The sequence below is a fragment of the Rhinatrema bivittatum genome, chromosome 17 (genome assembly GCF_901001135.1).
Source record: "Rhinatrema bivittatum chromosome 17, aRhiBiv1.1, whole genome shotgun sequence".
Classification (NCBI taxonomy): Eukaryota; Metazoa; Chordata; class Amphibia; order Gymnophiona; family Rhinatrematidae; genus Rhinatrema; species Rhinatrema bivittatum.
In genome coordinates, this window is record NC_042631.1 from 33,100,849 (window position 1) to 33,124,910 (window position 24,062).

A 24,062-nucleotide genomic window follows, 5' to 3' on the forward strand; every position below is an offset into this window, starting at 1 on the left:
TCTCCTTTTCTATCTGCTTGGCCATCTTAAAGTCTTCAGATACGATCATCCCTAGATTCTGTTCTTGTTTTGAGTATTGAAGAATTTTACCATCGATACTGTACTGCTTCCTTGGATTTTTTCAGCCCAAATGCATGACTTTTATATATGTGTGTGTATGTATATGTATATATATATATATATATATATATATATGTATGTGTGTATATATGTATGTGTATATATATATATTTTTTTAGCTTAAAATGTAGGCTGCCAGACTCTGTACCATTCCTCAAGCTTTGCTAGATCTCTCCTGATGTTTTCCACACCTTCCTGAGTGTCATAGTAATATAGTTAATGATGGCAGATAAAAAAACAAAATAATCCATCCAGTCTGCCCAACAAGTTACTTAGGGTAACAACTGCCACTCCTTACAGGTTACCCCCATGCCTTCTGTTAAGTATAGTAACCACTGTTCTGTGCAGATGACTCCCATTATTGTTGTTAAAATCCAATACGGACATTCCAATGGTATCCCCCTTTGTATGTTTTCCGTCTTGGCCCACCAACTTAGGCTTTCCCTTGTTTTCTCTTCTAGAGGGAGACAAACATCATTCCTGTTCATTGGGCCTTCCACCTCATTAGAGCTAACTGAAGTGGCCTCATATGTGCCCTTGCCCATGGTACCATGTCTAAAGTCGAAGCTCTTGGGCCTAGCATTTGGAGATACGCTAATGGTGCTTGCATCCTTGAAAATTGCTTCACCGGTCCTTGATCTTTAAAATCCTTTTTATAGTTGAGGATAACAGACCTATGTTCTACTTCTTGAGAGGGCTTTAGCTGGCTTTTCAAAAAATGATTATCCATCTCAATTTTTAGAGAAAGGACACTACTTACCCTGTTGCTGATACACCTTCCACATATGACTTGCTCCTGATCAGCCAATCGTCCAAATATGGATGAACCAAAATCCCTTGCCTTCTTAGATAAGCTGCTTCTGCTATCATTATCTTTGTAAAGGGTTCTTGGAACTGTTGCTAATTCGACAGGTAGAGCTTTGAAGTGATGTCTCCTTAATATACAAAAATAGAAATAAGACTGCTTTCTCTCACAGGAATATGGAAGTATGCTTCTTTCAAATCCTGAGAAGTTAAATATTCTCCTTTTCTTACTGAGGATACTACTGAGTGGAGGGTTTCTATATGAAAGCGAGGCACATGCAAACTTTTGTTCACCCCTTTTAAATCTAAAATCATTCAGAATGTGCCATCCTTTTTGGAGATGACAAAATATATTAAATAAAAGCCCTTTCGCTACTCATTGATTGGTACTAGGCATATGGCTTGTTTAAGGTTGAATGAATTGCCATCAGTTTTCCTGGGGAATGTGCAAGTGATATCATAAAACATTCTGTTACGGGGTATGTGAAATCTGGGGAATACCCATTCTGAATAATATCCAGGACCCAATAGTCAGTTGTAATATGGATCTACTCTTTGGGGAAAAAACTTGCCCCCTATAGGGGTAATCAGAGTGAATCCTCTGGGCTTTATTGTGAAGACTGAGGATGTAGAAGGCCTTGCTGAATCTGGACATGGTCTTCTTGCACCCCAAAAGGACTGATTGCTTCCCTTTCTCAAGAAGCTTGTACTAGAAGCCACTTGCCAGACCAATATCTTCTCACATCATGAAACTGACTCCACCCACGAAATAGGTGATAATTCAATCTAAATCTATCTTCTGGTAGTCTTTGAAGTCTTAACTCACCCAGATCCTTCACTAATCTGTTTTAACTCTTCTCCTAAAGATATTTGCCCCTAAAAGACAATCTGCATAGAAGAGATTTAGACCAGGTATCTGCCATCTGGTGACAAAACCAAGGAAGTCTTCTTGCCCCCACTAAAAGAGCTAAAGATCTGGCAGATACTCTAATAAGGTCACACAAACTGGCAAATATGCTGTAAGCTGGTTCGAGTCTTGTTGAATCATCCTTTTCAGACAGCTGCTGAATCTAGCATAGCAATGCTCTTGCCACATAACTGGCAGAAATCACTGCCTGTAGGAAAAAGAGCTGGAAACACATGCTTTAAAATCATCTCTATTTTCCTATCTTATGGATCTTTCAAGGTGGCTCCACCTTCTACAGGAATTGTAGTCTTTCTTGTGACCGCTGCTACCATTGCATCAACTTTTGGCTGTTGAAATAGCTGTTCTTAGTGATTCCAAAGGCAAAGGATCTAATGTATTAAAGATTCTTTGGCGCCTATATCCTGCCTCTCAATTTCTGTATGTAATGGGAACGTAGTGGTGGCTTTACAGGTACCCTTTAAAATTGGGTCCCAATCTTGGAGGCGCCTTGACCTTACCTTTAGACTGTCTTAAGGCCACAGTCACCTGAGGAATTAGTGCTTTCATCGTATCCTTATGGAAATAATCTAATCAAATTCCTCCCCTCCAGAACAGATTTCTCCCTCCTCGAGGGATCTGTGACTGCTTTCTGCATATTCCTCCTCCATTTTTAAAGAAATGATTTCCAGAAGCTAAGGTAACTAAATCAGGCTCATCTACAACACTTTCCTTTTGTTCTGCCTTCCATGAACTGCAGGGGAAGAGCTTGACTGTGGCCGTGGTATCTTTTGCCTGCATGGCAAGGCTTGGAGAAGGAACTTTAAAAAACAAAAAAAAAAAAATCAGGCAAATATTCAATATTCAAAGTAGCTTCCCTTTCCTGTGTGGTTCTCGGCTCAATATCTCCCTCCGGTAGCAACTTTGGAAGTTCCTGAAGCACAGCTGCACTTCCTGTCATGGCACTCGTTGATTCTTGCAGTGACTTCAGAATGGCCAACATGTCTCTGTCAATAGCCGGACACTCTGCTTCAAGGGGCTCTTTAAAACCAAAACTACCCCACTGACCTTTTTGGTGGAGATTTTGACTCACTGGAGGGATTTTGGAGTACTGTCCCCGAATCCACGGAACCGCGGCAGACAGAGCTGGCAGCTGAGAAACGTTTTATTCCTACAGGAAGTGCAATGGCTTGCTTTTTTTTTTTTTTTCCTGCCCCCGAGCTCTAATACCAGCATCACCTTAGCAGTTTGCCACTAGAAAAAATCGGGTTTAAAACAAAATGTAGGCTTCCTATTGAAGGGGTGTCTGGGCCTCCTTTCTGAGATTAGAGACGGTTACATTATTGAAGCAAAATTAAATGGTAAACCAAACAAGCCTTTTTTTTTCCTAATAGGAGTGCTTTCTTTAAATAAATCAGTTCCCCACCTTCTTTCCTAGCTCTGTCAATTTGGCTCTCCTCATTGCAGGAGATCAGATCCGCAGGAGCTTGGCCCCGATTTAAAGATAGCTTTCCAGAATTAGTAAAGAAGCTGTACCATACCAGCTTTCACACTTCAGAAACTATTTAAAATTTTAGGGTGTGCCTTGTCCACAACCGTCTATCCAGCAGCTGGAGGCAGAGAACAATGGCTCTACCAGTTCCGATTATGACTTACCTGTGATGTCGTAGAAAAAAGCTCTGCCTCCACATTCAGTTTCTTGACTGGTGGAGCAGAAGGACAAGCAAGACTTTTTTTTTATTGGAAAGTCATTAGTTTTTTGTTAGTTGTGAGTAGGCTCAAATCCAGTGATGTGTACAATATGAACCAGGAGATTAATTCTCCCTTCTCTTATGCAGTGCTATATATATTGATGGCATTCTAGAAATGAGAACAATGTTGCTTCACCTGGAATAGACGCATTCCCTGCATGACTCTGCTTCACTTTCTCATTTTCAAGGTATTAGCAAATCTGCTAGTTCATTCTACCTATGTAATGTGAGAGAGCCTAAGATGAATTTCAGATCTGGCTATTTCAGCACCAAAGTGTAGTCTAGACCACTTGACCCAGTATCTTTCCATTCCTGTCTCTGAAGAAACTGAGAGGTCAATATTCAGTAACTAGCAAGTGAAAATGTAACTAGATGATAACATCTGGGATTTGTAGCGGGACTTAGTGGCTACGTTTATGACAGCGTTTTCTCCAATCAAATTTACCTAGCAAAGTTTTTCCAGCTAGTACTGAATATTGGCACTAGCTGGATAAATCTTCCCCAGAACACCCCCACCAGGCCTCTTTTTAGCTGGCTAAATTTTAGCTAGGTAATGGTTTACCCAGCTAAACTTTTATTGGTGACAAGGGTAGGAATTTCAGATCTCATGCTTTGTTCGGCTAGTTTAAAAGTTAGCAGGACAGCCCCTTTTGAATGTCAGCCTATTTGTCATAGCATCCTGGCAAGAGTGTTAGGAACTAGTACATTTCCACTTTCCTTTTAGCTCATACAACACTGATGTGTTGCATCTCTCTGGTTAAAAACTGGCTCATTAGTACTTTAGTTTAACTCCATGCGCCAGATTCAGTTTATGTGCTAAGCTCTTTTGATAGCATACCATCACCTCTTAAGCACAGCACTGGCTTGATCAAGTGGACTACAGAGTGATTCACTGTAGAGAAACAGAACTAATATATTGACCCTTGTTTTCCAGTATCCTCCCTTGTGGCTCTTGTAAGACTGGATATCGTTGTTCAGAGAGGGTGCAGCAGACACTCAATCATGCTTTTATTTAATCTCACTTTTGTCATCTCTCCAGGTGTATGAAACCCCATTTTTTGTGGCCGTGGATCATGACAAGAAGAGGGTAGTGATTAGCATTCGAGGAACCCTCTCACCAAAGGTAAGAATCCAGTGCAGACTCCCAGACACCTCGCTCATTCAGCCTTCAAGGCCCTCACAGGTGCCCTCCAGAATATCCCCCAGTACGATCTTCAGATCCCCTCAAATGAACACACCAGTAAGGTCTATAAGGGAAGTTTGCAATGCTCTTTCAGAATTTCCGGTTCTGTCTTCTTTTGTGGTTCCTCCTCCCATTAAGTTAATATTTATACATTATGTTGGTTTATTCACTCCAGGATGCCCTAACTGACCTCACAGGGGATGCAGAGCGCCTGCCAGTGGAGGGGCACCATGGGACCTGGCTGGGACATAAGGTACGATGCTCAGGCCTCTCACATTGGTACTTCCTGTCCTTTTCTTTCATTTAATTTCTGACTGGAGGCGGGGGGGGGGGGGGGCACCTTTTGCCACCTTCCCTTTCTCTCTCCTCCACGTTTCTTCCGTCTTCTCCTCAAACCCACCTTATAACTCTACTGCTTGTTGTTTTCCTTTTCCCTGTTTACTTCTTTCTGTTTCTCAGTCTCTTCCTTTCATTTTGCACTTTCTTAAATTGATGTTCTCTTGCTTTGCCCTGCAGGGAATGGTGCTATCAGCTGAATATATTAAAAAGAAGTTGGAACAGGAAATGGTGCTGTCCCAGGCTTTTGGGCGTGATCTGGTGAGCTGGTATCCCATTATAATATAGACCCAATGCATACCCTTCCCTGAACAGGAGAATATAAGGAAGGGGATTTATAGCGAGGGTGGGAAAGGCTGAAGACCGTTTACATTGAGGTTGAAACAGTAAGTTTTTGGTGACCATTGGAAGGGTATGGTGGTCAATGAAGTTGTGCTAAGGAAGGAAAGGATCGGCCAAGTGCCTAGAAGATGATTCAGTACCTAAAAAGTATAGTCTGCATTTGGGGTTTAGAAATCCAAGGATGATGAGGACTTAGATACTGATATGCACCAATCAGAAGAGACATCTTTGAATTATCATATCCAGTGACTTCAAAGTTAGAAAATAGTTTAACAACCTAGTGGCCAGAACCAGAGGAATACTAGTGCACAAGGAGAAGTATAATCAGTAGAAAATAGGTAATAATACTTCTCTATAGGTTACCGATGAGATTTTATCTTAAAGTATTGTCCTATTCTGGAGGACATACCTTCAAAACGATATAGACAGAGTAGAGGTACACCAAAGAAGGCCTACAAAATGGTGATTAGGCTGCACCAAAAGTTCTATGAAATGACTTCAGTATATATATCTTCAGGGAGAGAAGAGAAGGTTATATGATGGAGACATTCAAATGCTTGAAAGGTTTAAATAATGCACAATAAATATTTGGAAAGAAATTTTTATAACAAGGTGTCAATACAAGTTTCAAAGGAAGTAGTTCGAGGAGTAACAGAAAATATTTATTCACCTCTCATCAAAGGTAGTAGAGACAAAATTAGTTACAGAATTCAAGAAAGCTTGAGATAATTTATTTATTATTTATTTATTTATTATGACGAAGCGAAGGGAATGTTGGAGATCAACTGTGATCTACAGTGTTGCAATAGGAAGAAAATTGAGCAGACTAAATGGACCCTACAGGTCTTAACTGCTGTCATAATCTTTCTATGAATCCTTCCCTTTTACACCATAGTTGGCAGGTTTGTAGTGTGGAAATGAAAGGTTCCTGTTCATACCTAGATCAGTCCAGACAAGTGTGTTTTGCATCCCTACCAGCAGATGGAGGCAGAGATCAAAACTTTAAGGCACTGCTACATAACGTGCCACCTGCAAACCCTCAGTATTTCTCTGTCTCCAGCAAATGGTAGAAGTGCAAACCTGCAGTCTGACAAAAAAAAAAAAAAGATTGGATTGGAGAAATTTGAGTTTGGGCTCCCTAGGTGCTAGGTGGACTATCCCTCGGGTTGAGCTGGACGTCCGGTGGGTTGGAAACCTCTGTGTGTGTTCTCCCACTGCTCCAGAGGACTGGATAATCAGGGGACTGGCTCTCTCTCGCCCTCAGAGGTCTCTTCCTGAGAGCCAAGGTCTTCAGATCAGGGAAGTAACCCTTTGGTTATTTTTCAATTAAGTTTAAAAAAAAAAAAAAGGTATACCCAAAAAAAAGAAGAAATCTTGATCGGGAGACTCAGTATTTGGCGACTCAGCAACCTTGGCATTTCAGCAGCAAGGAGAAGCAGAGGAGCTTGCTGATTTTCTTCGCAGGGGAAACTTGCTTGCTTGTCCTTTTCTCTGGGGGTTCTGGGGATCAAAAGGGGGTTGTTTTGGGCATTGCTTGGGCCGGCGCAATGGCAGGGTGCAGCGTGTCAGCCGCAGATATGGCCTCAGGATTTCCTGCATGCCACTTGGACGGGGCAGTAGCATGGAGCTGTGTGTTCAGCCGCAGGTGCGGCCTGACTTTGTTTCCCACGCACCAGGCACACTCGAGCCGTGTTTAGTTCCTGCTTCGGGGATGGTGCCAAAATTGTGAATGTCGGCGGGCAGGGTCTGCAGGCTCTGGTTGATAAGGCTTGATTCTCGCTCCCTCTGCACTGACTGCAGAGGAGGGAACCTCCGCGGGATCAGTGAAAGACATTTATGCCTTAATTTATTTATTTATTTGTGTATTTAACATTTTTATATACCGCAATTCATGTAGCAAAGTTACATATCATTTTGGTTTACATTAAAACAATAACAAGCATATAAGAATGCAATTACATTACAACAGGGGAGTGAACTAGGATAAGAGAGAACATAAGGCATAGTAATAGTTATGGATATATATTAAATAATAGTTATATTGTGAGTCTTTTGAAAGATTGATTGTAGATCTGGGAGAGAAATAGATTAATAAATTATATGGGTTATGGATCATTTGTTTATGATGAAGGAGAGAAATGAAGTATTATTTTAGATTGTATTTTGATTGGTGTACTAGTGCGTAGTCTGATGGATGTTAAAGTGAGGAACGAGTAGTTGCTTGGCTTTAATCAAATGCTTGCTCGAATAGCCAGGTTTTTAGTCTCTTTTTGAAAGTGTTCGGGCATTGTTCTTGCCTTAGTTCTGGTGGTATGGAGTTCCATTCTGCGGGGCCTGCTGTGGATAAAGCTCTTTTGTTTAGAGAGGATTTGATGGGTGGAGCGAAGAGAGAGTCTCTATATGCTGCTCTTACCGGTCTGGATGATATGTGCAGTCGAAAAGGTATATTGAGGTCCAGAGGGATGAGGTTGTGTATGGATTTGTGTATGATAGTTAACACTTTGTAGGTGATTCTGTACTTAATTGGGAGCCAGTGTAGATTCTTCAATACAGGTGTAATATGTTCTCTTTTTTTGGTCTTAGACAGAATTCTTGCTGATGCGTTTTGGAGCATTTGAAAGGGTTTAATGGTATTAGTCGGGAGGCCGAGTAGAAGAGAATTACAGTAGTCGATTTTTGAGAAGATAATTGCCTGGAGAACTGTATGATAGTCTTGGAAATGGAGGAGTGGTTTAATCCGTTTTAGGATTTGTAGTTTAAAGAAGCCTTCTTTTGTGGTATTATTAATGAATTTTTTTAGGTTTAACTGTTTGTCTAGGATGACTCCGAACTTTCGGACTTGAGCTGAAAAGGATGCTTGATTATTGTGCGAGTTAGACATCGTAGGTTTACCGTCTTGTGTTATCAACAGTATTTCCGTCTTGTTGGTATTGAGAATTAGGTTAAGGCTCATTAGAAGGTTGTTGATGGATTGGAGGCATTTGTTCCAGAATTCTAGGGTATTTTGTAGAGAAACTGTGATTGGTAGGAGGCTCATCGGACACTGAGGGGAGGCGATTTCTCCGCTCTTTTACAGGCCGGCAGGGAGGCCTGCATGGATGCAGAGTCAGTGGTGGCCATGTTGTCTCCATGTGGTAGGAGACCAAATGGTTCAGGGAAGGCCAAAAGTTCCCCACCTCCTCGGTACCCACTTGTTTAGAGCATTTCTGAAACCTGAGTTAATGTGGGAGGAGCTGGCAGAGGAGATGGTAGCTGTTTTTCAACAGTGAGTCTGAGTCCTTCTCTGCAGACTTTGCCCTGCGAATGCATTTGGCATTTTTTGGCCAGGCGGGGAGCAGGAGGAAAAGCAGCCACTGGTTCACAAGGCTAGCACCCGGCGGAAGTGCCCACAGGGAAGTCGGGCAGTTTTTTTCACCATTTAGGCCTCTGGGGAGGCCCTTCTTGGATTCTGATGCTCCTCAAGAGGTGCTTGCAGAGTACCCTGGGGGGAGGGGTAAAGAGTTCATCTGAGGAATGGAGTTCCAGATGCAGACAGGGACCTCGGTTGGTTCCACAGGAGACCCCAGTAGTGGAAAAGGATGACCTTAGAAAGGCTCGCTCATTCTGGACAGAGGGGGTACACCCTTTCATCCCTCAGGTTCTGGATGAACGGTGGATTAAGATCAAATTCTCCTGCATGAACAATGAAGGGGGGACCTGGTCCTGGATGGTCTGCGGGGTTCCCCGGAGATATTTTCCTGTGACTATAATGATAAGCAAGCTGGTATTCCGGAAGTGCGATACTTTGGAAGGCAATGGCAAAGTTTGCCTGAGGAGAGCCTGAGGAGAGCTTGGAGATCTTGAGGCTGCCAAAAGTGGCCAAGAAGACTTCTGTTCCTGTAAGTGGGTCAGCTGCATTCAAGGATACTTCACACTGGAAGTTGGAGATGTTTGAACTTGTGGCATAGCTAGATGCAACTAGCCTTCCTTTCCAGGGTGCAGGAGAAAGGATGCCGTTTCTTCGGCCGATTCTAGGCATGCAACCCACTTGGAAAGCAGGGTGGCCTATGTGGCAGATGCACTGTATTGTTTCGTAGGCCTTTGCCAGGAATGTATGTTCTGCGATGGCAGCTCGGAGGGGCCCAAGTCTCAGCTCTGTAGATGCCGGAGTTTAGGAAGACCAGCAAGAGACGTTTTCCATCTTGCTCTCATGTCAGAGATGCAAGGAGATGTCGTCCCCACAGGAATGCTGCTTTTTCCTCGCAAGGCTCAGGATGGCAGAAGTCCTTTTCGAGGGCACGAAGGCCTGGCCGTGATAACTCATGTCAAGGGGCCGGAGGAAATGAAGCATTGCAAGGAGGCCAGCCTAATCCCCTTCTCTGTGGAGATCATCGGAGGGAGATTGACCCTCTTCTTACGAGGAATGGTCCAAGATCTTGACAGATCAGGTGGATCTGGAGGTGATAGGAGATGGCTACACCATATAGTGTTCCTCTGGATGTCCCACTGACATTGACGTAGCTCCATATTTCCATTCGGAAGGACCATCGGAAGTTCCTTTGGGTCATGTTGCTGGGTCAGCATTTCCAGTTCCAGGCTCTTCTTTTCAACTTGGCCACTGCCCCACAAACCTTCACAAAAGTGATGGTGGCGGCTGCAGCCTTACGGCGCAAAGGGATTTTGGTCCAGCCATATCTGGACGATTGGCTTATTTGAATGAAGATGCAGGAAGATTGCGTTCGGTCACTCCAGCGAGTTAGGAACATTTTGCGGTCGCTAGATTGGGTGATAGATTTGGTGAATAGTCACTTAGTGCTGACCCAGTCGTTAGAGTATCTGGGGGCACTTTTCGATACCCAGAGAGGCAGGGTGTTCCTGACTTCGGTCAAGTTGTCTGAGTTACAGGTGCAGGTAACACGTCTGCTTCGTCGGTCGGTGCCAATGATTTGGGACGCTTTGCAAGTCCTAGAGTCCATGGCTTCCTTGTTGGATTTGGTTCCGTGGACCTTCGCACACATGAGTCCATTGCAGAAGGCAATCTTGTCCAGGTGGATGGTTCGCATTTTCTCGGACAATGTGTCGATGGTGGTATACATCGATCGGCAAGAAGAGACGAGGAGTCATGTGATGGCTCTGGAAACTCGACAGTTGTTTGTTTGGGCTGAGAGCCATCTTGATGGATTGGCAGCTTCTCATGTCACAGGTGTGGACAACATGTAAGCAGACTTCCTAAGCAGACAGCAGATGGATCCTAGAAAATAGGAGTTGCTGGGAAGCTGGGATCACATCTGTGCTAAGTGGGGCGTTTCCCAGCTGGATCTTGTGGTGACACATGCCAGTGCAAAGATGGTGAGATTTTTCAGTCACAGAAGAGAGGTCGGCACTGTGGGTCTGGACACTGTTCCCTTCCTGGCCACTCACCTGTCCAGTTCTGTGGCACATAGTCACCTCCAGGGACGGTGGTGCTAGTGGCACTGGAGTGGCCATGGCGACCATGGTTCGCGGATCGGGTACATCTCGCAGTAGAGGGACCCCTCAAGTTAGCCCACCTGCCAGGCTTGCATTGGCAGGATCCCATATTTCAGATCCGGAGGATCATTTCTGTCTCATGACTTGGCGTGAGAGGTGGCATTTGTGCCTGACAGGCTATTCAGATCTGGTGATTTCCACACACCTCCAAGCTCAGAGGTCCTCTACGTCCCTGGCGTATGTCAGGGTCTGGAGGCTTTTCTGAGTCACGGTGTCTGCAACAGTGATTGGATCCCCTGGCTGTGGATATTCTACCTAAGGTCTGGCCTAGAGTTCACTCCACTTGGGTTCCCTTAGGAGCAGATTGTGGGGAAGATTTTGGCCTCCCATCCTGAGGTGGCTCAGTTCTTGACAGGGGGTTAATCATTTGTGCCCTTCGGTTCAGAAGTTATGTCCGGATTGGAACCTCACTATAGTTCTGCGAGGGCTCTGTGGTGTTCCTTTTTGAGCCTTTAAGAAGAGCAACTTTGAAGGATCTGACTTTGAAGACACTGTGTCTGGTAGCCATATGCTCAGCCAGACAGATTTCAGAATTACAGGCGCTGTCTTGCAGGGATCCTTTTTTGCACATCACTAATGACGGAATATCATTGCAAATGGTCCCCTCTTTCTTACTGAAGGTGTTGTCATTTTTTCATGTTAATCAGAAAGTGGATCTTCCGGTCTTCAGGAGTGGTCTAAGGATTCCCTTCAGGGATAGCTAGCTGCATCTTTTGGATTCTGTTGCGGTATCTGAAGGTTACTAATGGTTTTCAGCGATCAGATCACCTTTTTGTGTTGCTTGCTGATGCGAAGAAAGGGGTTAAGGCCTCTAAAGCTTCGATTCCTCGTTGGCTGAAGGAGATCATTTGCTTATATTTGTAAGGGTCACACAGTTCCAGTGGGACTGAAAGTGCATTCTACGAGAGCGCAGGCGGCCTCCTGGGCAGAGTGTCAATTGTTGTCTACTCAGGAAATTTATAGGGCTACAGTGTGGATGTGCGGGCCCAGGACGAGGTGTCCTTTTAAGAGTGTTCTTTATGTGGGTCTTTCAAGTTCCTGCCCAGTTTTAGGGATCCTTGGGTACATTCCACTTGTCTGGACTGATCTGGGTATGAACAGGAAAGGAAAAATGGTTCTTACCTGCTAATTTTCATTCCTGTAATACCACAGATCAGTCCAGAGACCCACCCCGTCATTGCTGAAAGACTTAATTTCCCATTAGTCGGTGTACCATGTTTTCATGTTGCAGTTTGAGCTTATGTTGAGGTCAGACTGTTTTAAATTTCTGAACATATAAGAAGGCTGCGGTTCTGGGGATTCCAACCCCAAGTTGCCTGTTCACCCTAGAATGGGGTTTTTAAGGATTAATGTTGGCTTGGGTACAGGTCAATATTGAGGGTCTGCAGGTGGCACCCTTGGATATGTAGCAGTGCCTCAACGTTTTATTCTCTGCTTCCATCTGCTGGTAGGGATGCAAAACCCCACTTCTCTGGACTGATCTGTGGTTATTACAGAATGGAAATGAGCAGGTAAGAGCCAATTTTCCTTTACTACAGTGGGGAAGTCAATGGTTTTGATCAAGAGGCTGGAAACAGAAGATGTTAAAGTCAGGCGGTTTTGCGGTCAATACGGAAGAATTGAGCAGAAGATGCAGTGAAGGATTTTGCAGTGAGGAAGATGCAGCCAGAATGTTCACAGTGAGGTTGGGACGGTGGTTGTAGCTTTTCAGACAGCTGAATTTGTGTTTGTTTCACAGGGAAGAGGAACCAAACATTATGGCCTAATTGTGGTGGGGCACTCATTAGGGGCAGGAACGGCTGCCATCCTTTCCTTCCTCTTGCGCCCACAGTACCCATCTTTAAAGTGTTATGCCTATTCACCACCTGGAGGACTGCTCAGGTAAGGACAGTCGCTGGGGAGTTGAGGGCCCTTCATGATGACATTGTTTCTCACCAGTAAATAGTGGTGGGGATATGGAATTGATAGCTAGAATGACCAGTTCTAATGCCAGTCAAGCCTTAGGCTCCCGCTTCCCAGCTGCTGAGCATCTCCTGTTGTCAAGATGACTGCAGGTAAACTCAGCCTCATGGGAGGTTCTCTCTCCTTATCATGACTGGGGTAGATTATGGGGCTGCTAAATATATTCATTGAATTAATTAATATGTTAATATTTGATATTCTCTCTCTTCCCAAAGTTGATCTCTGGGTGGATCACAATAAATTTTTAAATGAATTAGTGGCGTTATGACAGTTTATACAGTCCAGTCAGAGTTTGCAATTAATATAGCATTGGGGACCCAGCATAGGAAAACCCATTTGTGAAAAGGCTCAAGACGCGGTTGTGTCCCTGTTGCGTATAACACAGTCCCTCGTCTTAGGGGAAGGCCTATCTGAAAAGACATTGCCTCAGAACACAGAAGCTTGCTATTACTTGGGAAAAGCCCCAAAATATTCCCAATTGTTTGCCATTTAACTGTTCAGACCACGGAAGTGTTATCCGTGGTTTGTTTGTTTTGTTTTTCACTGTTTGCCCTTCGTTCGCCCATAATTTGTTAATAGGAGATGTGAGGAACGCGCCAAATACAGAAGTTTTCCCTGTTGCATCCATGGGATGCTGAAGTCATTCAGCCGCCTTTTGCATGTAAATGAGAAGACTCTAAGATCAGCCTAAGAATGTCTAGCACCTCTTTATACAGCAAATGCTGCCTGTTAGAACATACAGAACTGATGAGAGACCAGGCAAAGGTTAATTTGCCTCTGTGATCTGTAATGTCCGTGAGAAACTTAATGTATTGAGAAATGTAGTTCCTTTAGTACCACTGGAACCTCTGTTATCAGGGTCAGAAGAGAGATGGGAGGCACTCACCTTCCCCTGCTGCTACTTTGATTTTTGTTTCTCTTTCAGTGAGGACGCTATGGAGTACTCCAAAGAGTTTGTGACCTCGGTTGTTCTTGGTAAAGACCTTGTCCCCAGGCAAGTGAGGAAGTCTTCAATATTAGCAGTTATTACTCATATCACTGCATGCTGGGAAGTGTCTGGTTACGTTAGCTAACTCGGACTGGATATTCAGTGGTGTGGATGCATTGCTGAAAATACCCAGCTATCTCAGAGTTACTTAAATTTAAGTTTAATGCCCCAGGTCCACGTCGGACTTAGATGGCAAAGTCAGAGGCAGTGAGACTGGCAGGATTTCAAATCCTGCAGTTTATCCCGCTAAGTCCAGGGACTTAGCGGGATAAACTGTTTAAATGTTGATTTTGTCGTGTATTACCATCTGCCCCTCTCTTTCCCTTTCGTGTGCTACATCTCAGATGTGTGTTATATAGAATGGTCACTATTTGAAAATATCTCCACTGTGGCATTTCTCATTTCAAATAGATCCAACATCAAAGAGGAGCAGCATCAATATCCATGTAAAACTTCAGACATCTTTCTGTAATTTCTTAATCTCCCTTTCGTGTCACAAGATGGGCGTCTAGCTGCAGTGTTTCCTAAGTTCAATACAGATTGTTAGTCCTGGCCAAGGTGGTGTTGAAAACTAAGCATTTCACTCTATCTCAGATTTGTGCGCATCTCATACAGAAGGATAAATCCCACACATTTAGGAGGCAAGTTTCAATCGCCCATATAGTCGTAAGCATGCTTTCCTTATCCTGCTACACCAGTCCAGATATGGGTTTTCTCCCCCTTCTAGCAGAGGACATACCTTTTTCTGTGACATCATTACTAATAGCTACCATGGTGCCGCTCCACCAAAAAAGCCAATATTCTCTGTCTCCAGCAGATGGCAGGACAATGCTGGTCTGGTGGAGCAGGAACTTGCTTTCCAGGCTTTGGCCTTTACCCGGACCAGTGGAGACATTTTGCTCAGTTCTGTGTTTGTTTGGCCCTTTCTGCTTTGACAGCAAACTGCAGTCTTCCCAGTTAAGTGAGCCCTGTGAAAGGCTTTCCAACCCCAGAGGATGGGCGCATGATTTTGGCTCAGGAGGCGCTTCTGTTGGGAGTTTTCTTCTCCCCCTTTTCGCTTTAATTTATTTAAAAAAAACCAACAAGAATATGGAGAAAGGTGAGGAGATCAGCTGCTTCTGTTGAAGCAAGGCAACTCTAGAGGGGGGTAAATCTCCAGTATATGGAGTGGGTTGGGGTGCAGGGTATCTTTGTGAACCAGTTAGGGAGGAGGGCCCACCAGCCATCAGTCTCCTCCTTGTCTTCGGGCCTGCAGTATTTCTGCACAGCTTCTAACCATGTGGTAAAGGAGCCTGGTCTGCGTTGGAGCTCGTGTGAGCTGCTGTAGCTGCTGTGGTGCATTGGCAGCAGGAATTTCTTTGGAGGACCCTGCACAGGCCCTTAAGCCTGCAGCACAAGTTTGGCAGTGCTCGCAGTCCATCTCTCTGATCCAGGCGCAGCAGCTTTCGAGTCCGGCGCTGGAGTCTTTTTTTTTTATTTCCTCCTCAGAGGTGGCCGTTTTAGTGGGAATGACTGACTGCTATTTTATACATATCCCATGGGTCATTTCCATCCACTTCTCCGCCCAAGGTGAGACCTTGTGTCCCCTGAGAAGGGGGCATGTGGGAGAAACCTGTTCTGAAGCTATACCAACCCCCTGCCCTTTTTCTCTATGGGATTTATCCCCAGAATTTTTGTTTTTCTTTGTCATTTTACAACAGGCCACCTGTGTTTACAGAGTCCTGGCGGAGGGGGGGCCCCGCAGCTGTCACGGGTCATGGCTCTGCCTTGGCCATTTCAGCCACTGGATATGGGGGTCGCAATAAGAGCCTATTTAGAAACATAAATACATAGAAAGGTGATGGCAGAAAATGACGGTATGGCCTATCGAATCTGCCCATCCACACCGACTAATTCAGCTTTACAATCCCTTCCACTCCCTCAGAGATCCCCTGTGCTTGTCCCATGCTTTCTTGAATTCAGATACTTTCATAGTCTCTACCACCTCCTCAGGAAGGCTGTTCCAGTCATCCACTAACCTCTCTGCAAAGAAATATATTTCCTTAGATTACTTCTGAGTCTACCCCTTCTCATCCTTATCCCATAATATCTTGTTCCAAAGCCTCTTTCAGGGAGCTGCTGTACTCAGTGCAAGCGTCCGAGCTACATATACATTACCGATAGTGATCTGAACAGGTAAAATTATGGATGAAAAGCAGAAACACTTGTCAACTTCCTGGACCCATGTGGTGATGTTTCATGGCCTGCTGAGCAGAGTTGGGGGGACCACACATGTTGAAGAACAGGGGTGCAGTGTCTTCCAGCACAGACTGGCAGATCTATTGAGGAGGGCTTTTAAACTAGGATTGGTGGGGGATGGGTGAACAAAGTTATAAGGTAAGTAAAATTTTAAATACTTGCATAGAAATGGGGAAAATCTGGAAAGCTATATACACTAATGCTCACGGTATGAGAAGAAAGGTCCTGGATCTAAAGGTCATCATGGAAAAAGCTGACTTGGATGCAGTGGCTGTCACAGAGGCATGGTACATGGAAAACCATGACTGGGATATACTGGGCTACAATCTATTCAGGAAGGAATTGGTAGGAAAAAGGTCACTCAGGATGAGCATTGGATTCTTCTTAGGTATTTAGCAGCATAATTTTTTTTTTGCAAATCTAATAGATTAATTGCAGGGCTTTATAAAGGTGGCACAGCTTCTAAAGCCTTTTTGGCTAGATGGTTTAAATAAAAAACAGTTAACTGAGCTTATTTGTAGAAAGGATGGTAGCCCCTGGAGGTCCTTTGGGCACACACTGTGAAAACTCAAATTTCTTCTTGGGTGGAGCTTCCACTCTTGCCCTTGAGAATATTTGTAAGTTAGTCACTTGGTTTTCATTACGTTCTTTCACAAATATTTGTCTGTATGTTTATGCAAAAGAAGACACAGCCTTGGAGCTGGTGTTCTCAGGGCAGCTCTGATGTCATCCCTCCCAAATTAAATGGGTACTTCCCACATGTCTGTATTGGTGTAGCAGGATGATAAGGAAGAATAAATTTAGTCTTACTTGATGATTTCCTTTCCTTGAATCCTGCTACACCAGTCCAGGACAGGAAGTTGGGCCTGAACAGTCTTTGAAGCGATGTACCTTGGTTTACAGAGATTAAGAGGCAACTGATTTTTATTTTTCACTTCTTATTTTCTTTCTTCCTTTCATTAATCCAAGAAAAGTTTGGAAGTATCATTTCTTTGGAGGGTAGTTTGTGTTTCAAATTTTGTATGTTATTTAAGCATTTGAATCAGTTGTTAGTTTTTTCTTCCATGGCTTTCACATAAGAATACTGGCTTTTTTTTTTTTTTGGCTGCAGCTGCACCATGGTAATTACCAAAGATGTCATAGAAAAAGGTGTGTCCTTTGTCTCTATCTGCTTGTAGGAGAGAGAACCCATATGTCTGGATTGGTGTAGTAGGATTCTATGAAAGGAAATTAAGTAAGATTACCTTTCTACTTATGCTTATCTCTTTGAAAATTAGCAAATATAAAGTGCATGCATTAAAAGTGCGCCCATACTTTACACCTGCTTTTTCTGCAGGCAGTGGAGAGGAGAAAGGCAAAATAAGGTACGGGGTATGTGTTTGATTCTCAAATGTCCGTACGCTGTTTTCCTGCCCCTGATGAAAATATGCCTGGGAAAGCCTCTTTTTAATGTGATTGAAAGTGTGCATGCTATGGAGCCCATGCAGACTGTTAGTCACATTTCAGGAGGTCAGTTTTATCCAGGTAAATGCTTTTCAAATTGACCTCTTAGGGTCTCATAAACATTTTTCTAAATTGGATTTGCAAAAGCCTGGATTTTATAGTAACCATTGTCTCCTGATTATTTAACCCAATGTTACTAAAAGATGAAAACCAAACATTAGATGGCCTGAGCATTTTGCTTACGCTGTTGCCAGGGACTTCACCTGTTTCTCCTGCTTCTCTCCTCGCTGTACTTATTTCTCGTTCCGTTTCTCTCCCAGAATCGGTCTCTCTCAGCTGGAGGGGTTTCGTCGGCACCTCCTGGATGTCCTTGAACGGAGCAACAAACCCAAGGTGAGTGTTTCTGACAACTCTTACTCCCCCAAACCCTCTCTCCTTGGGATGAGGCCTATTCCCCCAGTCACCGTTCCCAATGCTTTTTTCAGTATTTAAAAAAAAAACACTAAACAACCAGAATTAAGTGGTGGGGGAAAAAGGGTCCCCCTTCATATGAAATGACTCAGGTGTGTATTGTTCACTTTTAGATACTTCCAGTTTCTTACGTTCTTTCTGGAGTTTGGTTTCTAGTTTTGGAAAAACTGTTTAAAAAAAAAAAAAAAAAAAGAGACATTTTTTCTGAATTGAAAAACATCAATTTTCAAAACATGGCTTCAAAAAGGGTGGAGAATTATATATCTAACAAGAAAATGTGAAATTCATAGGAAGGAAGTCTGGATGAATGTCTTAACATATTCCCCCTTCTCCCCAGAAATGTTCATCTACCCCAAATCTAATACTGTCATTCTCTACCCATCTATATTTAGGACTCTGTTCCCTGTACGTACCAGGATCAGTCCAGACTGTGGGTTATGCTCCCAGTCCAGCAGGTGGAGTCAGAAGCAAAAATTCGAGGGGAGGTCCTATATGACCTCACTCCTTGTGCCTCAATCCTCAGTATCTTCTGACTCCAGCAGGTGTGAGCAGGGGACTGTTTAGTCCCCAGCACAGGTTTCACGTTTAGGCCTTTTATTTTCTTGTTCTTGAGGGATCAAAAAAAAAAAAAAGAATATAAATAGGATAGAAGACTATTTTATTTGGGACTAGGTTGAGAGGAACTTGTTAACTTTCTATTTTGTCTGTTCCTTTCCCTTGTTCTTTTATTTCTTCACGGGGTAAGTGTTTTTTCATTTACTTGTTTAAATTTATTATTTCAGCTCCTAGCCACCTCTTGCCGGTTCGTTTCGGCACTGGAGGGCGGCGTTATTATTTTAATTTTCTGTCAACTTTGCGGTGCCTCCCCTAGCTCTCTCTCTCTTCCCGCCCTGCGAGAGTTTTACGACCCGCGGCCCCGCGACGCGCCATTCCCCGGGGCTGCTGGCTTCTGAGAGGTTTTTTATTTTTTCCTCAGTAGCTTTTGGTCGATAGGGGAGGAAAGGGCGAACAAGTTTCATTTCGCCAAGACCTCTTCAGGTTTAAGCCGCGCCGCCTGTTTTCCTGCCTTCCTGAGGAGGAGGGGATCTCCTACCTCATGTCGAAGACACCGAGCTGCTCCGCTTGTGGACGCTTAGGGAGCCATCTCTCTAAGGAGGGACTGTGCTCCGGCTGCAAACCTTCTGTTAGGGCAGTCGCGCCATTGGAGGAAGGCACAGGAGACCAAGCAGAGGAGGCTTCCTCTCGTCAGCGGCAAGCCCCGTTCCCGCTGAGCGCGGAAACGGCGGCCATTTTGTTTTCTGAGGACGAAGCTGGATCTGATTTGGAGGAACCGGGTGACCCGATTTTTAGACAACCGGAGGTTTTGCCTCCCCCAGTACCACAAGGGGACCAATTTTCAGTCGGCAAGACCCCGGGTGGGCCTCCCCCGGGGCCTCCAGGTTTTTCTCCTGAATTTGTGGTACTGATGCACCGTGCTTTTTTGCAAAGCAGCGGTTCACCTTCGGTTTTGCCCTGGGGACCATCTCCAGCCAAGGTACCACGGCTGGATCCTTCTCTAGGGGGACCTTCACCACAGGGATTGGTTCCTCCCCTAAGCTCAACTCAGATGGCTTCCGGACTTTTAACTGGTCCACCGCGGGTCTCTCCAGTTTTGCCTGATGTGGATGTCAATCAGGACCCCGTTGGAGATGATCCTAATCTCTCTGTTCACGTCGAGGGAGACGATCCCAGAGTACTCCGTATTTTTCAACCGGAAGAGTTAGAGGGACTCATTCCTTATATTCTTCAGGAGATGGATATTGATCCGCCCCCGGATCCAACGCCTTCAGATCCCAAAGTGAAGAAAGGTGACCCTCTACTTGCGGGGTTGCGACCTTTGGCCAAGGCTTTTCCTACGCATCCTAGTTTTCTACAGCTGATCTCTAGAGAATGGGACACTCCAGAGGCATCCCTCAGGGTCAGTAGAGCCATGGATAAACTTTATCCTCTTCCGGTGGATTTTCTGGATCTCTTAAAGGTTCCGGCAGTGGATTCTGCTGTATCTGCGGTGACTAAGAGTACTACCATCCCAGTCACGGGCGGAACAGCCTTGAAGGACCTTCAGGATAGGAAATTGGAAGTCCATCTGAAGAGAATTTTTGAGGTTTCAGCACTCGGAGTACGGGCGGCTATCTGTACCGCCCTAGCACAGAGGGCTGGTTTACGTTGGGTTCAACAACTACTTACCTCGCAGGATCTCCCTTCTGCTGAGGCTCAACAGGCAGATAGGTTGGAATCCGTGATAGCCTACGGTGCGGACGCGCTGTATGACCTTCTCCGGGTCCTCTCTCGTTCTATGGTGGCGGCTGTGTCTGCCCGCCGTCTTCTGTGGCTCCGCAACTGGTCGGCGGACTCCTCTTCCAAGACACGCCTTGGTTCTTTACCTTTCAAGGGCAAATTCCTTTTTGGTGAAGATTTGGACCAGATAATCAAGTCCCTGAACGAGAACGCGATACACAAGCTTCCGGAGGACAGACCTCGCTCTGCTGGATCTTTTAGCTTCTCCAGAAACCGATCTCGGAACCAGCGCCGTGCTTGGACGAACAGGCAACAGCCAACATCAAGGACTCCATCTTATCGTTCACAGGGATGGAATCGGTCCTTTCGAGGACGGCGAGGTGGCAAAGACTCTACAGTCCCTCGCTCAATCTCTAAACCTGCGCAATGATGCCAGGTTACCCCACGAGCTGATCCCTCAGGTAGGCGGTCGGCTCACTCTCTTTTACGAGAGGTGGGTTCGAATCATGTCGGACCAGTGGGTCTTGGACATCCTAAGAAACGGTTACGCGTTGGATTTTGTCCACCCACCCAGAGACAGATTCCTTTTCTCCCCCTGCGGATCTCTTCACAAGCAACGAGCTATACGTCACACGCTTCAGCGTTTGCGTGCCTTAGGAGCAATAAGGCCAGTTTCCGCCAGCGAACTGGGACGAGGTCATTATTCAATCTACTTCGTGGTACCCAAGAACGAGGGCACCTTCCGTCCCATTCTGGATCTCAAGACTGTCAACAGAGCACTCCGGGTCCCACGATTCCGCATGGAAACACTCAGGTCGGTGTTAGCAGCAGTCCATCGGGGGGAATATCTTGCTTCCTTAGATCTGATGGAAGCGTACCTCCATATCCCGATCCACCCGGATTTTCAACGATATCTTCGCTTCAAGATCCTGGGACAGCATTTCCAGTTCAAGGCATTGCCTTTTGGTCTAGCTACAGCTCCTCGAGTGTTCACAAAAGTTATGGTCGTAGTAGCAGCAGCCCTTCGCCGGGAAGGAATACTAGTTCATCCGTACCTCGACGACTGGCTCATCAGATCAAAGTCTCGAAGTCAGGGGATCCAGGCCGTGGATCGGGTGGTATCCCTGCTCCAATCGTTAGGCTGGATAATCAACTACGACAAGAGTCACCTTACGCCCTCCCAGAACTTGGATTTTCTGGGTGCTCACTTCGACACGGCACAGGGCAAGGTGTTCTTACGCCCAGAGCGAGCTCAAGCGTTGAGAGAGCAAGTTCACCGATTCTTATTGCTCCAGGTACCGACTGCCTGGGACTACTTGCAGGTGCTGGGAACTATGGCTTCTACAATAGACCTAGTTCCGTGGGCGTTTGCGCACCTTCGTCCTCTACAGAAAGCACTTCTATCCCGGTGGAAACCGGTATCTCAGGACTACAGTGCAGTCTTGCCGATTCCTCAATCGGCTCGGCTCAGCCTCCAATGGTGGTTAGATCCCCGGTATCTTGCCAGGGGAGTGTCATTGGAGACACCGGACTGGGTGGTGGTTACCACAGATGCCAGTCTCTCAGGATGGGGGGCAGTATGTCAGTCGAGCTCCATCCAAGGCATTTGGACGAAGGAGGAAAGTCAGTGGCCCATCAATCGGTTGGAGACAAGGGCAGTCCGTTTCGCCCTACAGGGATTCCTTCCGATGGATCGCCGAAGGGCGGTCAGGATTCTCTCGGACAACGCAACCACGGTGTCGTACATCAACCGACAGGGGGGCACAAGGAGTCGCCTAGTAGCGTGGGAAGCGGAAAAGCTAATGCAGTGGGCGGAGCGGCACTTGCTCCGGTTGGCGGCGTCTCACATAGCAGGCGTAGACAACGTCCAAGCAGATTTTCTCAGCCGTCAACGTCTGGATCCGGGAGAATGGGTGCTCTCCAGGGAAGCGATGGAATTGATAACACAGCGCTGGGGAGTTCCCCATGTGGACCTCATGGCCACTGCCGAAAACGCAAAAGCTCCTCGCTTTTTCAGTCGCAAGAGAGAGCACGGGGCGGAAGGAGTAGATGCCCTAGTCCTCCCGTGGCCCACGCAGGTCCTTCTGTATGTTTTTCCTCCGTGGCCCCTGGTGGGGAGGGTGTTACGTCGCATAGAGTCTCACCTTGGTTTTGTGATCCTAGTTGCGCCAGAGTGGCCGAGAAGACCATGGTTTGCGGATCTGCTTCTTCTATCTCAAGAGGAACCGATTCGTCTCGGTCACCTCCCTCATCTTCTCAAACAGGGTCCTATATTTTTAGAGGAGGCAGATCGCTTTTGTCTTGCGGCCTGGCTTTTGAGAGGCGTAAGTTGAGACGTCAAGGATATCCGGAGGCGGTTATTTCCACCTTATTAAGGGCAAGAAAGACTTCCACCTCAGTTACGTACATAAGGGTATGGAAGGTATTCGAAGATTGGTGTAGAGTCCGTACTATTGTGCCGGTTCTCGCCTCTGTGGTTCAAGTTTTAGATTTTCTTCAGTCGGGACTAGAAATGGGTCTCGCATACAATTCCCTTCGGGTACAGGTGGCGGCGTTAGGAGCCTTGTTGCACACGGGGACTCTTTCGCCGCTTTCTTCTCACCCAGATATTCTTCGTTTTCTCAGAGGCGTTCCTCAGCTGAAGCCTCCTTTCAAATCGCCCTGTCCTTCTTGGAGTCTTAACTTGGTACTCGAAGTTCTAGGAGGTCCTCCGTTTGAGCCTTTACACGCAGCCACTGTCAAGGACCTTACCCTAAAGACTGTCTTTTTGGTAGCTATAACTTCTGCTCGTCGTATCTCGGAGCTCCAGGCCTTGTCCTGCCGAGAACCTTTCCTCCGTTTCTCTGAGGAAGGTGTTTCCATAAGGACAGTACCTTCTTTTCTCCCCAAGGTGGTTTCTTCTTTCCACTTGAATCAATCTGTGGAACTTCCTTCTTTCTTGTCATCAGATCCCAGACAGCTTCGCAATCTGGATGTCAAGAGATGTCTAATGCAGTACTTAGCTCTCACCAATGACTTCCGTCTTTCGGATCATCTTTTTGTTCTATGGTCAGGCCCCAGAAAAGGTCAGATGGCTTCTAAGACAACCATCGCTCGATGGCTAAAAGGTGCGATCGCATCGGCATATATTGGAAAAGGACGTCAGCCACCTCTAGGTGTTAAAGCACACTCTCTTCGAGCACAAGCTGCCTCTTGGGCAGAAAGTTCATCGGTGTCCTCTCAGGAAATTTGTAGAGCGGCCACCTGGAAATCACTACATACTTTCTCTAAGCACTATCGCTTGGATGTTCGGGCTCCGAGTTTCGGATCTTTTGGAGATAGTGTTTTGAGAGCAGGGCTGTTTTCGGCCCACCCGGAGTAGGGGAAGCTTTGGTACATCCCACAGTCTGGACTGATCCTGGTACGTACAGGGAAAAGAAAATTATTTCTTACCCGCTAATTTTCGTTCCTGTAGTACCAAGGATCAGTCCAGACACCCTCCCTGGATTTCTTGGGTTTGTAATGGGATAAGCCTCTGCTCTTTGTTCCTACTTATTATCTATTTATTCTATCTCATCCTGGGGCTCCAGGACTTACTGTTTTCTCACAGTTTTTTTGGTTTACAAGTTCCGTTGTGGGTTTAACCAGTTTTTATTCTTCGTTCATAATTGTTGAACAGTTATCTTTTTTGATCCCTCTGTCTCTTCTCTTTGGCTTTGAAAGTCTTGTTACTGAGGATTGAGGCACAAGGAGTGG

At 45.5% G+C, this 24,062-nt stretch overlaps 1 protein-coding gene across 4 annotated transcripts in view; it reads left to right on the forward strand.

Moving 5' to 3' along the window:
* The window catches only part of DAGLA (diacylglycerol lipase alpha), a 210,630-nt gene that overhangs the window by 154,490 nt on the left and 32,078 nt on the right, over positions 1 to 24,062 (forward strand). For all 4 annotated transcript variants that reach the window (XM_029582183.1, XM_029582182.1, XM_029582184.1 and 1 more), the window contains exons 11-16: positions 4,619 to 4,702; positions 4,938 to 5,015; positions 5,279 to 5,359; positions 12,687 to 12,829; positions 13,836 to 13,904; positions 17,900 to 17,972. In XM_029582183.1, the coding sequence (XP_029438043.1) occupies positions 4,619 to 4,702; positions 4,938 to 5,015; positions 5,279 to 5,359; positions 12,687 to 12,829; positions 13,836 to 13,904; positions 17,900 to 17,972 (528 nt within the window). The remainder of the gene's footprint in view (positions 1 to 4,618; positions 4,703 to 4,937; positions 5,016 to 5,278; positions 5,360 to 12,686; positions 12,830 to 13,835; positions 13,905 to 17,899; positions 17,973 to 24,062) is intronic.